Source organism: Anoplolepis gracilipes, chromosome 7, assembly GCF_047496725.1.
Source record: "Anoplolepis gracilipes chromosome 7, ASM4749672v1, whole genome shotgun sequence".
Taxonomy (NCBI): Eukaryota; Metazoa; Arthropoda; class Insecta; order Hymenoptera; family Formicidae; genus Anoplolepis; species Anoplolepis gracilipes.
In genome coordinates this window covers 939406-961021 of record NC_132976.1, presented here as the reverse complement: position 1 = coordinate 961021, position 21616 = coordinate 939406, and the positions used below count along the sequence as shown (strand labels likewise).

The following is a 21616-nucleotide window of genomic DNA, read 5'->3' as shown; positions in this document are numbered from 1 at the left end:
AAATGTACATGCATTATCCGACGACTATACGAATAGTCGTAAATCTTTGCAGGTATCGCGCTTGTGTATGCAATTAATAGTTTAAAAAGATTACATTTCATTATATCTTACTAATTGAATAAATCGACATTTCGGATTGTGTGTTAAGAAATGATTTAGTCAGAACAGATTGCCATATTATTTTAAAAATAACTTGTCTTTGTATCATTTAAACGATAAAAAAATTAATTTTAAGAAAAACTTCTAAAGAAAAATATTTATTTAACAAGTTGCTACATCAATGTGTCACAGAAGATATCGTTTAAACACACAATATTTCACTTAATTGCCTGTCGAAGTGGACGTGAATTTTTTGTCGATCGGTCCTATTAATTCGTACTTTTCGGTGACTCCACCCAGACTCTTTAATTCTTTAACCAAAGTTCGTACATCGATTTTACGTGAGATTATCAATTTCCGTTGATCCGTGGTACCGTAGCTGCGCGATTTAAGGCCCATTGTTCGTGCAATTCTGAAATAAATTAAATTAAAATATTGTTATCAAAAACTTGAGTGGAATTTTCGCTAATTTTGATGTAACTTGAGCGATACATACTGATGAATCACAGATCTTTCCTCGCTGGTAAAATCTAAAAATACAATATCGTTTTGCATACTGGTCTGTAGAAAATTTTTAAACAAGTTCCGACATTTCGCTCTCATTTCGTTCGCCGTACAGGAACTGGATTTCAAGCCGAGACCTTTTCGACTTATTTGTGACTTGACCCTAAAGATGAAAGATATTAAATATGTAAAAAGAAAAAGTCAATTAAAAAAGTATAAAGTTTTTCTAGAAATTAATAAAAAACATTCTCGAGTCGCGCTCCATCAGTAGCGGCTATTGTTTATCATCTGAAATGTTATATATATATACTAACATCGTAGACATAGGTTCTACAACTCCCTGCTCTGACTTTCCAAGGCCACCGCCAGTCCAACCCATTCTTCTCATCAATTCCTCTCCAATACAACTGGATGCTTTCCAATCATTGTCGGGTGTACGTTCTTGCGGCTTCATTTCCTTTGTTGTTACAGTTACATTCGATTTCGAGTCCAAGTTTTGTTTAACCTGAATTTTAAGATATATAAAATTTTATTATTTGTAATCATTATAGTTTATTATAGAATAAACATAAATATAATATAGTATAATATAAATAACATATATATATAAAACATGTTCTCCTAAAGAATATGTTCCCCTATTCCAGTAAAGGAATCACATTTTTTTTTACCTTAATAGTGTAGTAATGCTTTCGTAATTCATCTAATGCAGCAGCGGCTGCTTCATTTTTGGCAGTTTTTTTATTGGAATTGCTGCAACAACTAACTTTCTTCGAATTGATATAAATGGAGCATTCCCTAAAAATAGAAATGTATCAAGAAATATCTTATGATAATATATCTGCAACTACATGAGTTTATGAATTTTACTTGTCATTTTAGAGATTTTTCTTTATTCCGTATTATGAGAAAATAACTCACCAGATCCCTTGTATTGTAGAATACCTCCACTCAAGGTTGACACCAGATATACTGGCTGAATTTCCCAGTGTACTTTGCGGTATGTCACCTGGTCTCTCCCACAAAGTAATATCTCCATATGGATTATCTCTAAGCATATTTTCCTCTGTTTTCAATCTTTTAGAAAGTGACTCTTCGATATTAGACTTTTCACAAGACTCATAGTTGCAATTGGTTGTATTTAACTTGGATTTCTTAATAGTAGAAACTGATCTCTTTTTAGTATTGGACTTTTTTAGAAATTGTTCTTCATTCTTGATTGTGTTTGGTGCGACGTTGTTAGGTGTGTTTACTTGTTCTTCTGTGACAATTGATGTACGAGCAACATATCCTATATAAAAATAAGATAATTTCAAGATTATTAAATAGATTATGAATCATAATTTATACATACATTATATATCTAGACAAGTAAATAAAAAGTTTCCTCAAAAATGACAGACATATGAAATATACTACACATTAATAAAACATAAGGAAAGATAAAAAACAAGAATCCTACAACTCACAATTTTTCTTTATACCTTTAACCTTAGAGCTAGCTGCTTCTGAAGCTTCTACAAATGTCCTTTGCAATTTTTTCTTTTGCTTTTCTCTATATTTTGCTGCAATATCCTGTGATAATTCCTCTACTAAATCCATCGTTTCCTGTGGATACCTATAAGAAATAATACAGACTTATAGATGCATATTAAGTGTAAAATTTAGAGTCTTCAAATTTATGTAATATATTCTCTTCTAAAGAGATAAACGTGCAATAGCACACTTTATTTAATATCGCGATAAAACAAACAGCATTGGTATCTGTACCTGCATCCTAATAATTCAACGTTAACGAAGACTTGAGCTAAACAAACAAGTGTGTCCTCTGAAAATTTGTCCTTGTGGGCTAACAGAAAATTACGCCTCAGCTCCCAGTGTTCGTCGGATTCGTATTCCACTTTGTGCTGTTCTACATCCCAATCCTCGTTTACGCTCATTTTCACTCGTTTCAGGCCCTTTTCAAAAATAACCTTCCAAATAGCTCTGATCAACAAATTTATTTGATCTTTGCAACCAAGATCTACTTAGCGAATAAATCGTTTTATTTTCCTGTGCTTTATTTTAGGTTACGAAAAAAACGTATTTGTTTATCCACGATCCAAATGCGAAATGCGAAGGCTCATGAGATGTGGCTACTGGACAAAAAAAAGACATAGAGAGATTCCATGTTTTGATTGGTCTAGTTCCATACAAGGTCAATTTTCAATGCGTTCCAAAATTTTAATCACTAGAACATTTTAAGCGCGCGCTATTTGTTTTATATATGTTTATATTGTGCTGTATGGTTATATTGTGTATGTTAAAGTTTCTTTTCCGCAATGTTAATTGATTGTTGAATATTTAATTTTAATATTTAGGGTTGGCTTTAAGGCTGGTTCTACAATACCTGTCGCAAGTCGGATGTCGGAAGAGTTAATAGATTTAATTGACCAATCAAAAGAAAAACAATTCTTGCTTCTTTTATCTTGATTGGTCAATTAAATGCCATTCTCTACAGATAGGATTTTCGAACGCATCCTAGTCTGATACAAGTAACGCCATCTGGATCGAGCCTTAATCGAAATGTCAAATTGTCACGTCACATTATAAGGGTTAGCTAGGATTAGCGTATTAGCGATAACAAGTCCTTGAATATCGAGAAGAAAATTTATTATTCGACTGCAAATGTAATATATAAATATATAACTATGTCCAACAATAATGTCACCTTGCCCAAAGCTCCAAAGGATCTATGTTTTTCCGAGCTTGATTTCATACAGGTTTGAAAGATATTTCTTTAGATATACTTTTATATATAGTTTCGAAAGAAATAAATATAATATTTTCTTTTTTTTAATTACATTTCATTGCTCTGTTTATAGGAAAATTTCGATGTTGATAATTTTTTACAAGATCATAGAAAAAATGGCAAACTGGAAACAATGCGTGACGATCTTGGCATGTATCTGAAATTACTAAGATCTGCTATGATTGATTTAATTAACAGGGATTATACGGATTTTGTGAATCTATCCAGTAATTTAATCGGACTCGATAAAGCCATTAATGACCTGCAAGCACCACTTGGACAATTGAGAGAGGAAGTTATGGTAAAATGACAAATATATATTTGGAAGATATGATTCCTTCAAGAATTTAGCAAGATATGTTACAGTCAGATAAACTATAAAAATTTTATATAATTACAATATGAAGTTACAATATGCAATCTATTTTTTTTTTTTATTGGCAGCAAATACGACAAGCTTTGGATGATGAAATTGCAGCCATTTCAACTAATTTAAATGACAATCTGAAGATAAGAGAACGCAAACAAAGTTTACATAGTTTACAACATGTATACAAGTCATTAAAGAAGCTTTCTTCTATATTATCTATGAAAACGTTTATGGAAAATCCTACAAAAATTGATATTTTGGAGCAAGCTGCAATCGAATTGAATCAATTGAAATTTCATATGTCCAGATGCAAATCAGACATTTCGGTTAATCAACAGAAAGTATGTATTTTTTATAGAAAAAAACATGATAGTTAAGAGCCAAATAAACTCTAAAATGATTATTTTACAATAGGAAAGTAGAGAATTGGAAAACTTGTATCTAAATTGTCTGAATGAGTTATTCTTAGCGTGTATACATGAGAAGAATGCAAATTTGACAATCCGTTGCCTCAGAATTTATCTTACTCTTGATAAAATAACAAACGCTGAAGAACTGGTAAGGCATGAACTTGTAAGGCCATTGATTTACAATGTGGTTAATGAGGAGAACCTTCAAACTGATCCACTTGGTCTGCAAAGTATTTATCATAGACTACTGAATATTCTAAATGTGGAACTAAAACAATTATTAGATATCACGCTAAATCCTGAGAGGTATTTATATTCGCCTGTATTCTTAGCTCACACTTATTGCTAAACGTACTTTTAAATGTATACAAATATGAATAAAAACACATTTAGAGGCACATTTAACTAATAAATATAAACTCAGATTATGGGCCATTATGTTTATATGGTTGAATATATTATATTATTAATTTATATATATTTATAAATACACGAATTTTGTTAATATATTGTTGCAGAATATCTGTGAAAGGATTTAATTTTCTAGTAAATAGCTTTTGGACTGAAGTTGAAGAAAAGATTGAGCAATATATAAAATCTATTTTTGCTCCAGGAGATCCAGTGTTATTTCATAAAGTAAGTAAAACATTTGGAAAATATGTATAAATAAAATACATTTAAAATATAAAATAAAGTTAAAAATGATTAAAAATATAATTTGGAGATGTTTCAAGTTTTTATGAAAATTTCAGAGGTATACAGCTACGTTGGAATTTTTAACAAAATTGGAAGCGGAGTGCGTTACGTCTGAAATTTTAATGACACTAAGAGATCATCCACAATATAAAGGTTTTCTTAAGAAGTGGAATTTGCCAGTATACTTTCAAATTCGATTTCAAGAAATAGCTAGTCATGTGGAAACAGTATTAGCTGAACCAGTGTCACCAGATTCGATCAAAGGTAGTTTGAACTCATTGACACAAGAAAGTTTCTCGCTTTATGCGACTGACGTGGTTTGGGATAATCTGTTAAGGATTTGGGCAGAAAATATTTATTTGTATCAATTATTTCACAAGTGAGTATTTCTTTGTAATTTTGTAATAATTATTTTTTATTGCAATCCTAAAAAATGTCTGCTTATCAAACTAATGCATTGTTATTACTACCAGATTCTGGAAACTCAGTCTTCAAATATGTTCGAGATATCAAACTTGGTGTCAAAGTGTAATGAAACAAGTATGTGTTTCTTTTATATATTTATTATATTTTATTAATAATTTTTTGACAATTTTTATAATACAAACTAAAAACTCGATAAATTAAATATAGAAAAAATAATCAGCTTTATATTATTTAAAGGTGTGGCCAATAATAAATGAAACCAACAATTCAAATGACTCTGAGCATTCTACAAGATTAAACTTTCTAGTATATCTGTACACTGATATAAATAAATTGATAAATACATTGCCATCTTTTCTACAAACGGTACAATTAAAAATAAAAAATGAAAATGTTACTATATCAAAATTATTAGAAGGTATAATATTGTATAATAAACACACAAAAATTAAATTATTATAATATTATAATATAAGAAATTAAAATATTAAAATATAATTATTTAGTTGATTGTATCGCTTTATATGTATTGCAGATTCTCTAAGTGAAACATCCAAAAATCTAGCAAATTTGTTGCCGTTAGTTACAAAAGAAATCGTGAACGAGCTTTCAGAGCAATGTGTAACATATTTAAAACAAGTTAGCGACATTCCCAGATTGTTTAGAAGGACAAAACGAGACGTGCCGACTAAACCTTGTCCTTATGTAAAGAGTGCAATAGTTCCTCTTACTAATTTCCATGTGGATTATAACAAAATCATTCCTGAAACCGTTATTCTCTGGTTGGAATTAACTTTATCTTCGCTAACCGAAAGGTAAATAATAATAAATCAGTTCCTTTTTAATTATGGAAAGAAAATTTAAAAAGATCTAAAAGTTGTTTAAATTTAAATGTATATATACATACACGCGTACATATGCAGTAAGAATATTGGATTTCATTTTAGCTATTTGTTATTCGTTACTGATGTGTTGACGTCTGTACAAAAGACTGAGGAGAGTTTAAGGAGATTAAAAAAGATTCGTGATAAATCTACTGGAATTCTACCTTCAGAATCGCAGGGTATTAGTGACGACGAAAAGATACGTATTCAACTTAAGGTGGATGTAGATGGTTATGCAAACATGGTAAGGAAATTGTGTGTATATATATAATATACATTTGCACTTATATTAAAATGGATTCTCATCATTTAAATCTTTTAGATCAAAGATCTTAATATCTCAACTAGCAACATACAGCATTTGCAAAATTTGATAGATGCTGTAGAAGCAGCTGTTAAGAAGTGAAATTTTCATAGCAATAATTTTTAATTGTATCAAAATGTGTGCTGTTCATCAGTGACTAAACATGTCATTATTTCGTCAATTATACCACTATAAGTCGTAAATCAATCTAACAATTTAAAGTTTTAAAAATAAAATACAAAATCTCAAGTCTAAACTGTTAGAATCAGATTAATATGTTGAATATTTATTATTTATACATATTCTTAAGGATTTTATTTTGTTGTACATATGTTTCCTATACTACGATGTATATATAAAAAAACCGTTTTACGTAATTCTTGCATCGTTTCCGTTTATATCTTCCTGTAGCATTATATTATGATAATAAAATTATTTATATAAATAAACATTGGGAAAGAAGAGGTATCAATTTGAACAATTTTGCATTCATCACGTTAAGATATATTTGTCTTATAAAATTTAAAGGTTTCTCTATTTTCCATACACAAAATATAAGAACAATCTGTATAATAAACTCTAATCCCAAGAGTCATTTGCCAATAATTCGATTGTGTAATTCGCGTCCTGATGAGGATAAACGGGATCCCACCAATCTAAGATACGATAATCGGTAACATCACGAAGTATTACTTGATTGGTTAATGTACTAGGAATATCTGACGTTCCGAATCCAAGCTGAAGTCGGTGTTCTCTAAAGCCGGGCATTAAACTCATAGACACTGTTTGCAAAACTAATCCAATTACCGGTGGTAACATACTATATTTTAAGCAAGTTACCTATAAATCATTAAATATATTAAAATAATTGTACTATTATGAATAAAAAATATTTAGTTTTTCTACTCAAGAATTTATAGTATAAATATAAATTTTATAAGGCCACACACCCTAAGCACTTTGCAACCCTCTTCGGGATTAACAGCAACATCTTCCAACATTTCGAGAAATTCAGTTTTTTTAGCATCACATTGTACATTTTGCTTTAATGAATTGTTACGTGTTTTGGAAATCTCCTTTAGTTTGAAATAGAAATACCATCGTACTTTCCCTTCCTGGAATATATCACATGTTTAAATGTTATGTAGCATAAAATAAAAAGAATATTAAAGAGTTACAAAATTATTATATTTAAATTAATAGTTAGAGATACATACAAGAAAACAAAAACACTGCTACGTTTACTTAGAGATTAAGTGCGGACAAAGAATTATTCGTGACTTACTTTATGCCACATAAGAGTACATTTTCTTTTCACCAAAGAATGTGGTTCATCTTGTCGTAAGTAAGACATATCGTCTACTTCTCGTTGCAACAGTGATGTGAAATGACTGTAATGTAATGCCCTGATAACGCAAGCTCTTAATCCATGTAACCTCATACACTGCGGCTGCAGATGCTCAGGTACAAATGTTTTTGGTACAAATTTGCAATATCTAAAATAGCAAACTAATTGCATATTGTTGCAAAATATACAGTTATATTATATGATGTATTTTATATTAACAAAAGTGTAATTAAATATCAAATCTATTAGATATGCATTAATGTACAATGTGTCATAAAGTGATAAACAACTTACGATTTATACAAATGGAACCAAAATTTTGCAGTGGTGGTAACATAGTGAGAAGTTTTGCAAATCCGTGCAAACTTTCCTACTGCTTCAGGTCGTATATATTCCGAGATAATAAACCATATATCCAATGGATAATCAATCCCTATTCAAGAAATAAAAATTTATTTATATAGATGAAATTTATATTCATTACATTGAAAAAATATTGTGTATTACATCTTATATTTTATATATCGCAAGCAATACTCTATACATTCATATTCACATCCTAGAAATTCTCCTTATAGTACCTCTTTCTTTAGTATTATATTTAATTTATTTACCTTCATCTTTATTATTTTCTTCTTGACACTTTAACTTTCTCCTGTTTCTTCTCGCCGTAGTACCAGACATGACTGGAAAAATAACTAAATGTAAATTATTTATTACATTTATTTATCATATTCATGTATTATAACACATCTTATCAAACTAACCTCTGTAATTGCTTTCTATTACATTATCTGGCAATAAATTCTCTTCGTCTATTTTGTCCAATGCAGATTTTTCATCTTGTATCGTTGCTTCTTGTTTCACTAAATAAAATAAAGATCACATATTAATAATATTGGAGGCAAAAAAAAAAAAAAAAATGTAACGCACTGAGATTAATTTCAAAGAATTAAAATCTTTAAATGTATTTTCTCTCAACGATAGTTTAGAGGTAAAAAATAAATCAAATAAATAATTTTTAACCTTCATTGGAGACGTTCGTAACCGATTTCTTGAGCCTCGCGCGGATTCGTAAAGTATTAGCAAAGTCGTCAATGGTCACATCTACGCTGTCAAATATTAAAATAATTACTTATAAATAAAATATGTAAAAATTAATTTTTAATCCATAAAATAGTCTTACTCCGAATAATTGCACTATTATACGTTCGAAACTGGATATAAATAATTGTTTTCGTACATAATTTATATATGTGTACATTTTTGTATATATTGAATTTTCTGACAAAAGATGAAATTAATTTTTCAAAAATAAATTTTGGAAATAAATTACTCTTTATTTTAAACGTTTATCGAGCTGTTATGTTTTAATTTGATAATATATATAATATTTTAATATTTACGTGCAATCATATATTTCTTAAATATATAATTTTCTCAAATTTTATCCAGAAATTGAATAAATGCACTTATATTTACACATGGAATGTATCATAAAATGTGCTTCGTTATCTTACGTTTTTTTAAATTAATTTTGCAACGATATATTTACTTAAATGCGTATGTAAGTATATATACGATGTGATAAGAGCGCACTTAACCTCCTATGAGGGTGTCGGTTTTCCTTGTCGTGGACTTTTTGCAGGCTTTCTTCCGCAGAGTAGACATCGCACTTATTTTTCGACGTGGATTTTACAAACATACAGCGATCAAACGTGTTAATTAAATCAGGTACGCATTGCAAAGAGGAAATGAAAAATCTACGATATATACAGGTATGTACACTGATAACGTTGCCGTGCGCGTTAGGCATCCATGCTCACGACGAGAACACTGATCGGCACGATCGCGCATCGCCAACAATCTCCTCGCTCGTTCCTTTCCGCGATTCTCATAACCGCCGTCAATGAACGCCATCAGAAGGTGGAAGCATCGCGACGAAACATCGTATCACGGCCGTCAGGCCAAATAAATCATGGCGACATTGGCCGCTAATCACAACTAATTTCTGAAGTCTGATGCAAGTGTGTGTGGTGTGCGCATGTGCATATGTATATATCTCAATGAGATATCACACATATATACAAATTTATATCGAGTTTTATAGAGTGTGTTTAGGGGGCATAATTTCAACGTTATAACCGCGTGTTCTGTTATATTTTGTTCAAATATTATAATAAGTAACTATAAAGTAACAAATTATGTAATGTGTACATATATAGCTTTAAATTAAAGAATTTGAAAAAAAAAATAAAAAGAGTTTGTAAAATAATAGCATAATAATAAATAATATAAGAAGAATTTGAAAAAATGTAGCTGCTGATGATTTGTATTTCGCGCGCAAAATACGAGTGACCCAGCGGGAACACTTTGATTTTGCTATAGGATATGCAGTCTGTCAGCAGTGAAAAAGTGCAGGAGGTGGAGGAATAGAGAACAAACCTATCGATATATCGACTGTCAGGCAACATCGATGTTTTTCATATTCGAAGAATAATAATAATTCTATGATTCAAAAGAACTTGGAGCTTGGCCTCCAGCCTCCAGCCTCCAGCGGATGAGTGATCAGAAAATTGCGCCAACGTGCGGTCAACATGCTTCTCAAGTGGAGAACGTTTACGAGAATCGTGTTATTCATCGGCTTCGTCGCCGTAATTCGCATCGCGAAAACTTCCACGGCACATAAACTGAATGTGCCACGAGTTTTGTTACCTGTGTTCAACAACTTTGCGGTAAATTTCACGCTAGAGGTGACGGACGGTGGTTGCTATAAATGGTGATTATTTTTTTTCTCTGCCACTTTAATTAGACGATGTTGCGATATAGCATCGCTAAATTATTATAATCGCGCGGAGCGCGATATCAAGCTCTTACTTTAGTTACGAAGTGTAAATATTACGTCGCACGAAGCACGTTACCGGTGACGCCATAACCTCATATCGGCTAATTTCAGACTTGGATTTTCGAGTATTTTCAAATAAATTATAATGAAATATAATTACGAACATAGTTACGGACAGTAACTTCGGCGCTGTGGGAAAATTACCTCGAAATTATATGATTAATTCAATTTTTCATTTATGTTTCTTCTTCAGGTCAACCTCACGTTTGGATGTTATACAGCTGATTCCTATAAACGAGAATTTTGACAGAACATGTTCATCAGCGGTACTGATTCAGACCATAACGAGAGAATTAACGAGAAGCACCGCAATTGTTTTAGCGGAAGACATCAATGCCGGTCACTTTCTGCGATGCGACGTTATAGTAGATGCAATTTTTTCATTAAATCTCATTACTACCACGAGAGAATTATACATCGAAGATATACCGGAAGCATTCGAGGTACGAGCTTACGACGAACAGGGAAACGAGTTTACGACTCTCGCCGGCATAGAATTTCTATGGGCTATTGGCGATGCTGACAAACGTATATCATCTGACACTAAATCTACGAGTAAAGTGCTACGCTTTATGACATATGAGGAGTCACAGTACGAAAGACCCGCTAGTGTAGCTACGTTAGATAGCATCGGCAAGAGAGGTCATATCGTTCTGATAGAAGGTGTCAGGACTGGTACTGCCAAAGTATCCGTTAGATTGCCACATTCTGAATACAAGCGTGTTCCATCTATAGAACTTGAGTTGATTGTCATTGCTAATTTAATCATAATTCCGCCGGAAATAACGATAATGGCTTACGACAGTTTCAAATACAAAATAATGCACACTCGTCAAGGCCGCTTGGAGGAGATTAGTTTGCCTTCGAATCAATATTACTTAGAGGCCGAGAGTTCCGATATATTGGAGATTGATAACGATCGTGATTTCGCTTATGGTCTTAAAACGGGACGTACAAAGGTATTCTTGCATGATAAAAATGTTCGTGAAGAATATCCAGTCATTCTACCTTCCGCCACAGTTAACGTACACGAGGTGGCGTATATCTCTCTCTCTGTTCTACCAAACAAAAACTGGGGATTAGTATTGGGTCACACTCACGAAATCATTGTTGAATTATACGATAACAAGGATCATAAATTTCATATCGGGGAAGGCGTGGAAGTCTCTATGAAGATTGACGAGCAGTATTTTGAGCCAAAATCGGTTACGCAAAATGGCACTTATGCCATCGTAGTACCAATCACATGCGGAATAACAGTCGTGGAGGCGACGTTACGGGGTATAATCGACAAACGTGGTAAAAGGATCGTGTTCGATCCGCAACCATCTACTACAGCCGAACTCACGATACATACACCGGTCGTAGTGCAACCTCGCGTTTTAGCCGTTCCATGGGACGTCGTTAACAAATCCAGGTGAGCTTTGATATTATTAAAACATCAATATCAAAGATCTATTGTCTATTTCTTGCTTAAATATATTTTTAAAATTGTTAACTTGTAATTACAAATTACAGCAAAAGAAAGATCTTGGTTTTTATCACTATATCGTTTCCCAGATAGCCAATTGTCTGTGAGGCTGTTATTTTGTTGCCAACAATTATAGACACGAATACAATTTGGGTTGTATTATTTCCTCTTTTGTTCTAGATTCGATGTAATGTTAAGGGCGAATGGGGGAGATGGCTCATATGTCTGGTTCAGCAGGCATCCATCGATAGTAACTGTTTCGCAGAACGGCGGTATCAGAATTCTATCGGCAGGTACAGCGGAAGTGGCTGTCGGGATGGCGAGGAATCAGTACAACAGGGACACGGCAAAAATATACGTATTATCACCTTCGAGACTGAAAATTATCGACTTTAACATGGAAGCGGCTACGGGAGAACCAATTCACTTGCATGTCGCGTTATTCGGGAAACTGATCAACGGAACCGATGTCAAAGAGATACCCTTCAGCGACTGCAGGGATGTCAATCTCAAGTTGTATATTCCGGATGAGAATTTTGTACAGATATACGATAAAAACATCCAACCGATTGGTGCTGCTTGTGCCGTGATAACTGTTGTCAATTATTGTTGTATCGGGACGTCCGACATCATTGTGTCGTATGACGATAATCTGATTGATCGTTTTCTAACGGACAACGTCACTATATCGGCGTATGAGCCGCTCGTAGCGATACACCCGGAGAGTAAGAAAACTTTACTTTCCGTAGGATCCTCGAGAAACGTGGTGTTTAAAGGCGGACCGTTGCCGTGGACAAATAAATCTCAAGATTATTCGCGGAAGAAGATACATCTGTCAAACGAGCAGATTGTCGAGGTGGCAGAGTACGAAGACTCATTAAATGGCCCATTCGACAGAGCTGTCTTCAAGGTAATTTGCAAGGCGTTAGGTGAAACAATGCTGACGTACACAGTGTCGAACATGCCTCTGCTCGCGAACTGTCGACGCACTCACGCATCGGAAACGGTCGCGATCGTCTGCGGCAAGCCCAGATACATTTATCTACGACCGGAATTCATGGATAGTGAAAACTGCCCGATCAGTCAGGATGCGGATAAGATAATCGCGCACAGTGACAAGTCTCTAAGGATCTCCGTGATCGTCAAGGACGAAGACGGCAAGCAATTTGACAATATTACGAGTTTGAACGTCGAATGGAATCTGGTACCATCTGGTAGCGGCATCGTGGAACACCCTTCTGGCACGATAGAGGAGATTTGGACGGACGCGAGTGTGATTCTGCCGAAGGTTCACTATCAAAATATAATCTTCAAGAAGCACTACGGTACTCTTACGATACTCGCAACCGTCACCGGCTATCAAAAATTTGTTCTTAACAGATTCAAGATCACCCCGGAATGGCCGCCGTTTCCTGTTGAGAACGAGAGAGGCGGAGTGGAGACTCCGTTGATAGAAGCCTCCATAGAAACGATTCTGGTGAACGATACTATCGTTAGTCCTGACAAATTGATGATTCTGAACGATTCGAGCATGAAGTCGCACTTGCGAGTCAGCCAAGGCTCCGGTTATTACGAATTCGTCCTCAGTTCAAACGAGATAGCGGATATTGAATACATAGATGCGACGAGAACGATCAACGTGACGCCGAAGAGGCCAGGCGTCCTTCGTATGACGCTGGTAGACCTCTGTCTACCTTCGAAATCGGCGGAGGTGTACCTAGAGGTACAACAGCTTGCGACGATCGAAGTCGAAATTGTGAGTAAAATCGAGAAAGGAAAGTGCGTAACAGCCGCGCTGAGGCTGTACGATACCAACGGCCAAGTCGTGAAGCTGCCGTCTCTCGATGCGCTAGATTTCCGCACGGAAATCGACAACGATCACATCGAGATTGAACACGTACCCGCCAGCGAACAGCAGGTCGCCGCTCCCTACGAACAAATACTTTACAAGATTTACGGCGTATCGGAGGGCGAGAGTCAGCTGACCTTCGTGAAGAGGGGCGACCGTGAAATACGAAGCGAAACAATTACCGTACAGGTGTTCCTTCCGCTACGGATGCAACCGAGAAATCTAACAATACTGATTGGTACTATTTATCAGATGCAGACCATCGGCGGCCCGCCGAACGCCGAGATCGAATACTCTACGGAGAGCGGCGATATTCTGCGTGTCGATCCTCACAACGGGATCCTCGAGGGAAAGTCGGCGGGTCGGACGCGGGTTCGCGTCCGCGCCGTCGGACTTGACGCCAAAGGCAATAATGTGGTAGTCTACTCGGAGGATCGCGCCGATATACATGTACTACATCTCGAGGGGGTGAAAATTTCGATTCCTGTGAACCGGGTGAAAGTGGGAGCGATGTTTCCTCTTTGGGCGTTCGGTATTCCCGATTACCTGACGCCGCTCATCATCGGTTCCATGCAGTTGCCATTGAGCTTCGTCTGGTCGTCGAGCGATCCTAGCCTGCTTACTTTGCACAACATGTACGAGGGTACCGGCATCAACGTCCGGTATCAAAATCAAGTGTCGCTGAGGGCGCGGGCCGTAAGTCCGGGCGTGGCGACGATCCACCTGAATGTCACCGTACCTTGTAACGTACTGTCCAGCAAGAGCGATATCATTTACACCACGTTTGTAAAGATCGAGATCTTCGAAGAGTTGCGCTTGATTGATCCAGCAATGGCGAGCTCACCGATATTAATGTCACCGAATTCTATTCTGCAACTGCGAACGAATCGCGACAAGCATGGTACGACAACTTATGAGATTCTGTCAAGCGCCCATAGCGATGGATTCACGGATGATGTTGCGCCACGTGCCTTAACGCCTACCCGGAGGTCCAGCGTGACGGTGGACAAAAACGGAATCGTGAGATCCGGCGAGAACTTTGGTCGCGATACGATTGTCACCGTTACAAATACAGAAGCGTACAGTTTGAGGCAGTCATTGACCGTTCTCGTCGAGGTCAAGCCTATTCACTACATGATGCTCTCCTTGAAGTCTAAGCTGCGTATACGGAACGGCGAGGAGCTGAATATGTTACCGAAGGGAATGAAACTTGAGTACATCGTCGAGTACTACGATAACGTAGGGAATAAATTTCACGCCGCCAACGCCAATGTCAAGGCTACGCTGAATCGCGCCGATTTAGCGTCGTTCGTCACGTCCGACGCAAACGATAACGTCGTCACCGCAAAATTCCTCGAGAATGGCGAGCTGGTCGTGAAAGTCTTCAATGAAAAGTATCCCAACGGAATGTTCGATTACGTTCACATGATGATCGGTGACGTGGTGTTCCCGACAAGGACGACTTTGACCGTCGGCGACATAATATGCTTCTCCATGCCGCTCCTCTCTTCCGATGGGGATCCAGGATACTGGCAGTCATCCGTGCCCGAAGTATTGTTGGTGGATCCTATTACCGGTATAGGTCGCGCGCGAAACGTCGGCCAGGTCATTATAAAGCACAGCCTCGCAACACACGTACAGAGTGAGATAGAAGTCAATATTCTACCAATTTCACGGGTAATTACAAAAGTGTCAAAGTTTTAAAATAGTACGTGAAGAAACAAGTATGGCATTGCAAAGCTGATTTTCTTTTTTTTTTTACAGGTATCTATTGTTCCTCTGAGGGGAAGAAATATCACTGGTACGGAAGTTTTTAGCGTACCGCTCGTGCTGAAAAGCAAAGATGAAGAGATCAAAGAGAACAATGTGTTGGCGAGAGGTCTAGGTGGTTGCCGTACATCATCGTCATTCGCGCTGAACGCGTTTCCTTACACATGCAACGTGCAGTTTATCTCGTCGACTTTGTCGATCGACGTACGGGATCTGTTCCTCGTGAAGCCACGGTTTGATATCGTGACAGGTCGGTTGTGCAGTCATTTCGACGGTAATAATGAAAGATGAGTGTCGACTACAGTAATTTTATCCCCCTTTTTTTCTCTTGTTATCACAGGCTTTTATTACTGCGACATCGTTTCGATGGCCTCTTCGACTATAGCCGCTAGTATATTAGACAGTCGTATCCAAATCAGTGCCAGAAGCCGAGACATCGAATCGGCAGCTTTAGAACTCACTTATTTACCGCCTGTGTATGTCGACGCCAAGGAAATCGTATTTCTCACCGCTCAAAGTCACAGTAGCACGCCATCGACGACATTCGAAGTATATGGATTGCCATCAGTGTTACAGCATCTCAGTGTAAGTAATTTTTATGTGAAAATCTTATAAATATATAGATATTTGTTTTGCTGAAACTTATGCATAACACATAATTAAACTTGTCGATAAATCTTGTAATGTCATCATTTGTCATTTTTAATCGAGATTACGCCTGGTGAAAAATTAAAGTTTTTTTCTTTTTATTCTGTTTGTACGTTTTATAAAATAACACTGCTATTATCTTTTTTTGTTAGATTGATGTACCGGATGGTGTAGTCGTCACCTTGCAACAATACGTCTCCAAATCGACAATGCAATATAAATTACGTTTAATGCATAATCAGGATGAGATTCAAGGACAAAGAGCATTCATTGCGAATGATTTGACCAAACAAAATATATCTGTAAGTAAACTGCAAATGTGTAATATGTTTATAAATAAATTTTTTTCTATCTCAGAGATATTATTATTATATTATCCATTTCTTTTTAGCTGCACATACGCGTGTCAAGATATAATCACTTCATACCTATGTCTGGAGTGCAATGGGTGAATTATATATATTTCCACAGGTATACGCTCGGAACGTTCGCTGTTATTGTGATTACAATCTTCTATGGTAAGATTAAATTCGCATTTTTTCAACTTGTATATTATTTTTATGAATAAAAAAGATATCAACACGATATCTTTTTTAATAAATTATAAAAATAAAAAGGTTTTGACAGGATTTCTATATTTTTCAGTATGGAAACATAGAGTGGCGAGTATCGATTTAGCGGTCAAGAACAGAAGCATTTTTGGTATGCGTTTTTCTGTAACCGACATTTAATGTTACTATCACAATGTTTGCTTTAGTATCTCCGCAACACGTAGCATTTGTGTGTAAAATGGTACTATGTTCTTTTTACAGCTGATAAATCTCCACCGATGTTGAAGAAGACGATTAGTGGTTCATGTACGACTCCCATTTCATCTGCTAGACCGTTAACTTCGCCTTTAAGGCCATTCTCGGCGTTTGAATCACCTGTTTACGGTGATCCACGTAGTTTCGGTACGCCATATGTTAGAAGGAGAGATATATGAAAAAATCAAGTAGTATGATTGAATAGTATTATGTTCGATATAAAATCGAATATACGGAAACCACATCTTCGAATTATTGACAAAGATTCGTTAAAAAAATTACATCTCTGACATTAACATTGAAAAACAATGTTTCAATTAGAATATTTAATTTTGTGAGTAATTCATTATATTTATTAATGAAAACAGCTGATACATATAATACAATTGACATTTCAATTAAGTTACTTTTATTATGTGTAATAATAGTCACAAAATCGTGCCTTAAAGTTAAAACTATTATCATTTTTTTGTATACAAAATCATACAAATTTTTTAGTTTCTCAAGGAAGGAAATTTTTCATACTGTGTCATGTCTGTATGTTTACAGCAGACTATACACACAAAATAAATAAATATATATATATATATCACTATTATATAATATATATATATATATATGTATATATTTATTATATATATTGTATTAATTGTATGACTCTGTGACAATTATGTGTGTGTATATGTAAAATACGAATATAATTGTTTGTACTTGTAATTATCTGTTTGTTAACATTACGATGGTGCACAATTTAAGTGTACTACATTCATTTTAATATGTACAGTTCCTAGTCGTATTAAAAGCTATATTTTTGTTTACTTAAAAAAAACAGGAAATTTATTGTTTGGTGTACACAATATCTCATACGTTATCTTGGAAAAATCTTATTTTTTTTATATATGTTTTGTAAGAAACTGTGATACATGTATATTTATAAGATATATGTATAGCCTAATAATTAAGGATATATTTCATGTTGAAAGAAACAAAACGCGATTTTTGATAAACAATAGCATTTATTACAAAAGTAGATGTACGTAATATGGAACAGTCGTGTTTCTTACAATGACGTAGGAAAATTTATATAATTTATATAAAGTAACCGAGAAATATTTCTGAAAAAACTCTAATATTTGAAATAGGATCAGTGCTTCTTCGTGTTCTTCAATAATTTCTCATATTTACATTTACTTGAGTACCATAAGGCGAATGGAATAAGTAGAGAAGGTAGAGTCATTACAGCGAACGCGGCCCAATCGACCTATAAGACACAACAGAACATAATCACATGGAGATAATGACATTTTAGTTGTAGGATACACGAATGGATGGAATGGATGTATCTATCAACTTTAGATTACACAAGACTTTCTTAGAGATGCAGTATAATTATTGTAAATCTATTATAAAGAAAACGACGCAACTGTGTGCATGTATCTGTATATATGTGTGAAAGAGAGTAATCCTGTAATATGGATATATTTTGTATGAAATATATTTTATATGAAACCAGTGTCGTCACGTATGCGAACAGTGGAAGAGAATAATCTTATGATATAGATTGTGTGTGTATGTGTAATGAGCGCTCTATTAATAACTTATAATAATCTTACATGAGAAATAAAATTATAAATCAAAACATATAAAATAATGAGAAATAAACTATAAATATATACATGAGAGCCATAGAAAATATATATAATCTGTATATATATATATATATATATATATATATATATATATATATAATATACTGCAATATATAAATTATTTACTTTATTATTTTCTACTAAATTTCTTTTTCTTTTAAACTTTCAGAATAACTATGCAAGCAGCAAGGCTATTCCTCCACAAGATTATATAATCTTTCAGGAATATATATAATATATACATATATAATCTTATGAATAACATCTATGTAATACTCGCAGTGGACTTACCACGTGAGATGAAAATTGCTTGTCATAGTCTCTGTATGCCACAATGAGTCCTTCGCCAGGTTCGCTGCTTACAGCCACTTGTAATCTAGGAGCCTCTTGAAAACGGCGGTACAAAACTTCAGCCGAGGTAAAGTTGAAATATCCAAATTTGCGTGGCCTCACAACTACAGTGTGACTCACATTTGTGTAAGGGGGCACATTATCGATCCTAGCGTTTAATTCGCCGCTCACGTGAGTAAAATGGTCTGGATGGAATGAATTGTCTGTGATCTCAACTTCCGACGCAGCCACATTACCAGTATTGTAAATAGTATACTGCAAATTTATTTTTTAGTATAAAAAGATATATTTATGCGATACTTTAATAAAAATGTATAGAATATCCATTGAGTATGTGTACCATATGTTTTAATGATTCAAAAAAATAATCATCATGGACAAATTCATGAGAATATTTTTTAATAAGATATTCTATAGAGATATTTGATGTTTTGAATATAGAAGACATTTTTCTTACCTTAATAACTATATCCATATTTTCTACTAGATATTTATTGAGTATCTGTTTAGAGACTAATAATCTAGCAGCCTTTTCCTCCTCTTCTGCATATGCGATTACACATAACATAGCAAACGCTGCGACTAAGATGTGCCACTTCATTTTCTGCAAAATTAAAAGAGGTTTCATTCATCACTCATTATTAATTTTCATTGTAAGGTATTGTTAACACATGTAAATCAATCAATTAATTTATAATCATGATTTTATGTCAACCTTATGTCAATTTGTCCATCAATCTCGAAAATTATGTTACCAAGTGATTTGATTAATTCTGTGTAAAGTACTTGCATTATATACAATAAATATGAGAATATATTTTACAAGTGTATGAAAAACAAATAAAACTCACGTCTTTTTTTTTATGTGAAAATATCCAATGTTACTGCGATGATTATTATCGTCGCTCGTTTTTAGCGAACAAAACGTCTCGTGTGTCTCAAATCCATACAAGAGAAACCGGGGAAGGGAGGTGGAAATACTCGCGACAAATGCCAACGACGCTTCGTCTGCTGCCACGTTTTCGACACAAGTGCACACGAGTGATAAATCCGCGTACACATAATGCTATTTCCGGTACGCACTGTACGAACACAGATGGCGGTAGCCATCAAAGGCTACGTTCCACTTAACGATCTCAACGTTCGTGAGCGTCAAGTGGAACAGAGACAAACTGTCAACGAACAGCTGATCGCTGCGACAGCTGTTCGATTCGTGCGAAAGGAATAAAAATAAGGAAAGAAGCAACGTACTGTATGTCAACGGGAAGAGATATAATACATTTTAAAAGAATATGAGATAATTACCGATATGATACTGATATGTTTCATTGATGTACAAAAAGAGTAACAAGTAATCAAAGTAATTATTATATTATAAGATGGCAAATTAATTTTTTCTAACGTTTAAAATTGTGAAATTGTGACATTGTTAAATATAACAGTTAAAATAATGGCCGCGAAAGTATATCAACCTGATCAAGAGCTGGAAACAAAAGTTAAAAAGGGTTAGTTATTATATTATGTTAATATAATGTATAATATATGTCGAATGATATAATGTATATCTTTAACATCCATGTTCTGAAGAAAAAGTTTTTAAATTTACTTTATATCGTGCATTCTTTTTGATATATTTATTATATTATGTTGCAGCGACTGAACGCATATCGGAGAATATGCACATCGTCGCCAACGAACCGTCACTCGCCTTTTACAGACTGCAGGAGCACGTGAGGAAAGCGTTGCCGCCAATGGTGGAGAAACGCGTGGAAGTGCTGGCGTTGCAGCAACAATTACTGGGCAGATGCTACGATGTGGAATATGCTGTCAGTGCCGTCAAGACTATGCACGGTGCTGGGAAAAGCTTTGACAATACCCTGGAATTTATCAAGAATGCAATATTCTTCAAGCAACAACTCAAGTACGAGGAGCAGAGACGGCACAAAAAGGACGGCAACAGGGATTCCGTTTATAAACGATTATCAGCGCATATCCCCACGTTAGATCATTTACCAGACGAGATATCTGATGTCGTGCGTGAGACGGCGAATCGTGTAGAGTCGATGATGAATCACGCTAGACATTCGGGTGAAGTACAAAGATCGGCTACTATTCATAATTAAAAGTATATACATTATTATTATAAGGACGTTTGATTTTCTGTGATAATCTACTCGCTATAACACGCGAGTTTTATACATCAATTACACATATATAATTACATATGTATACCTCTATATATATGTATATATGTATAATGTTACAATAATATATATAATATAAAATAAATATAATAATACAGTCGGACCTCTTATCCTACGACCCTCTTAAGGTG

At 34.7% G+C, this 21616-nt stretch overlaps 6 protein-coding genes across 7 annotated transcripts; 3 read left to right on the top strand and 3 right to left on the bottom strand.

The window, feature by feature from the left end:
- Positions 1-241: 241 nt before the first annotated feature.
- On the bottom strand, positions 242-2732 carry LOC140668104 (NF-kappa-B-repressing factor). The gene is made up of 7 exons (XM_072896724.1): positions 2374-2732; positions 2088-2221; positions 1525-1894; positions 1275-1401; positions 918-1108; positions 596-766; positions 242-511 (listed from the first exon to the last, which is right to left on the bottom strand). Exons 1-7 carry the CDS (start codon positions 2541-2543, stop codon positions 322-324), a joined length of 1353 nt encoding a protein of 450 aa, XP_072752825.1. The 5' UTR covers positions 2544-2732; the 3' UTR covers positions 242-321.
- Positions 2733-3158: 426 nt separating this feature from the next.
- On the top strand, positions 3159-6699 carry Cog2 (conserved oligomeric Golgi complex subunit 2). The gene is made up of 11 exons (XM_072895985.1): positions 3159-3365; positions 3468-3695; positions 3839-4105; positions 4179-4480; positions 4693-4810; positions 4927-5249; positions 5344-5410; positions 5534-5714; positions 5832-6111; positions 6244-6424; positions 6503-6699. The coding sequence occupies exons 1-11, from the start codon at positions 3294-3296 to the stop codon at positions 6584-6586; spliced, it is 2103 nt and encodes a 700-aa protein (XP_072752086.1). The 5' UTR covers positions 3159-3293; the 3' UTR covers positions 6587-6699.
- A 229-nt stretch (positions 6700-6928) lies between these two features.
- On the bottom strand, positions 6929-9837 carry Fsd (transmembrane protein fates-shifted). 2 transcript variants are annotated; one of them, XM_072895986.1, is made up of 8 exons: positions 9437-9837; positions 8859-8944; positions 8600-8698; positions 8447-8530; positions 8127-8265; positions 7770-7980; positions 7435-7599; positions 6929-7324 (listed from the first exon to the last, which is right to left on the bottom strand). In XM_072895986.1, exons 1-8 carry the CDS (start codon positions 9646-9648, stop codon positions 7064-7066), a joined length of 1257 nt encoding a protein of 418 aa, XP_072752087.1. In that variant the 5' UTR covers positions 9649-9837; the 3' UTR covers positions 6929-7063. The 2 variants fall into 2 exon arrangements, with proteins under 2 accessions (XP_072752087.1, XP_072752088.1); XM_072895987.1 differs by having other exon boundaries at positions 6946-7324; positions 8447-8518; positions 8859-8939; positions 9437-9833.
- Positions 9838-10339: 502 nt separating this feature from the next.
- Gp210 (nucleoporin 210) lies at positions 10340-18932 on the top strand. Its single transcript, XM_072896547.1, has 9 exons — positions 10340-10611; positions 10931-12154; positions 12389-15734; positions 15822-16077; positions 16168-16412; positions 16628-16777; positions 16867-16993; positions 17121-17177; positions 17288-18932. Exons 1-9 carry the CDS (start codon positions 10430-10432, stop codon positions 17458-17460), a joined length of 5760 nt encoding a protein of 1919 aa, XP_072752648.1. The 5' UTR covers positions 10340-10429; the 3' UTR covers positions 17461-18932.
- Ssrbeta (signal sequence receptor beta) lies at positions 17287-20349 on the bottom strand. Its single transcript, XM_072896562.1, has 4 exons — positions 20133-20349; positions 19739-19885; positions 19222-19536; positions 17287-18542 (listed from the first exon to the last, which is right to left on the bottom strand). Exons 2-4 carry the CDS (start codon positions 19880-19882, stop codon positions 18426-18428), a joined length of 576 nt encoding a protein of 191 aa, XP_072752663.1. The 5' UTR covers positions 19883-19885; positions 20133-20349; the 3' UTR covers positions 17287-18425.
- A 123-nt stretch (positions 20350-20472) lies between these two features.
- On the top strand, positions 20473-21578 carry LOC140668032 (BLOC-1-related complex subunit 8 homolog). The gene is made up of 2 exons (XM_072896563.1): positions 20473-20786; positions 20935-21578. The coding sequence occupies exons 1-2, from the start codon at positions 20732-20734 to the stop codon at positions 21402-21404; spliced, it is 525 nt and encodes a 174-aa protein (XP_072752664.1). The 5' UTR covers positions 20473-20731; the 3' UTR covers positions 21405-21578.
- Positions 21579-21616: the final 38 nt, after the last annotated feature.

What these genes read in the sequence shown, in the direction of transcription:
- LOC140668104 (XM_072896724.1), bottom strand. Translation starts at nt 2,543, where the DNA reads ATGAGCGTAAACGAGGATTGGGATGTAGAACAGCACAAAGTGGAATAC. An exon ending in GTTGAATTATTAGGATGCAG is followed by an intron (nt 2,222 to 2,373) that starts GTACAGATACCA and finishes TATTTCTTATAG; the next exon opens with GTATCCACAGGAAACGATGG. An exon ending in GAAAGATCTGTGATTCATCA is followed by an intron (nt 512 to 595) that starts GTATGTATCGCT and finishes AATTTATTTCAG; the next exon opens with AATTGCACGAACAATGGGCC.
- Cog2 (XM_072895985.1), top strand. Translation starts at nt 3,294, where the DNA reads ATGTCCAACAATAATGTCACCTTGCCCAAAGCTCCAAAGGATCTATGT. An exon ending in AATTGAGAGAGGAAGTTATG is followed by an intron (nt 3,696 to 3,838) that starts GTAAAATGACAA and finishes TTTTATTGGCAG; the next exon opens with CAAATACGACAAGCTTTGGA. An exon ending in TAGATGGTTATGCAAACATG is followed by an intron (nt 6,425 to 6,502) that starts GTAAGGAAATTG and finishes TAAATCTTTTAG; the next exon opens with ATCAAAGATCTTAATATCTC.
- Fsd (XM_072895986.1), bottom strand. Translation starts at nt 9,648, where the DNA reads ATGCCTAACGCGCACGGCAACGTTATCAGTGTACATACCTGTATATAT. An exon ending in AGAAAATAATAAAGATGAAG is followed by an intron (nt 8,266 to 8,446) that starts GTAAATAAATTA and finishes TTTCTTGAATAG; the next exon opens with GGATTGATTATCCATTGGAT. An exon ending in AGGGTTGCAAAGTGCTTAGG is followed by an intron (nt 7,325 to 7,434) that starts GTGTGTGGCCTT and finishes AATGATTTATAG; the next exon opens with GTAACTTGCTTAAAATATAG.
- Gp210 (XM_072896547.1), top strand. Translation starts at nt 10,430, where the DNA reads ATGCTTCTCAAGTGGAGAACGTTTACGAGAATCGTGTTATTCATCGGC. An exon ending in GACGGTGGTTGCTATAAATG is followed by an intron (nt 10,612 to 10,930) that starts GTGATTATTTTT and finishes TTTCTTCTTCAG; the next exon opens with GTCAACCTCACGTTTGGATG. An exon ending in GACGTCGTTAACAAATCCAG is followed by an intron (nt 12,155 to 12,388) that starts GTGAGCTTTGAT and finishes CTTTTGTTCTAG; the next exon opens with ATTCGATGTAATGTTAAGGG.
- Ssrbeta (XM_072896562.1), bottom strand. Translation starts at nt 19,882, where the DNA reads ATGAAGTGGCACATCTTAGTCGCAGCGTTTGCTATGTTATGTGTAATC. An exon ending in ATATGGATATAGTTATTAAG is followed by an intron (nt 19,537 to 19,738) that starts GTAAGAAAAATG and finishes ATAAATTTGCAG; the next exon opens with TATACTATTTACAATACTGG. An exon ending in AGCAATTTTCATCTCACGTG is followed by an intron (nt 18,543 to 19,221) that starts GTAAGTCCACTG and finishes TGTGTCTTATAG; the next exon opens with GTCGATTGGGCCGCGTTCGC.
- LOC140668032 (XM_072896563.1), top strand. Translation starts at nt 20,732, where the DNA reads ATGGCCGCGAAAGTATATCAACCTGATCAAGAGCTGGAAACAAAAGTT. An exon ending in GGAAACAAAAGTTAAAAAGG is followed by an intron (nt 20,787 to 20,934) that starts GTTAGTTATTAT and finishes ATTATGTTGCAG; the next exon opens with CGACTGAACGCATATCGGAG.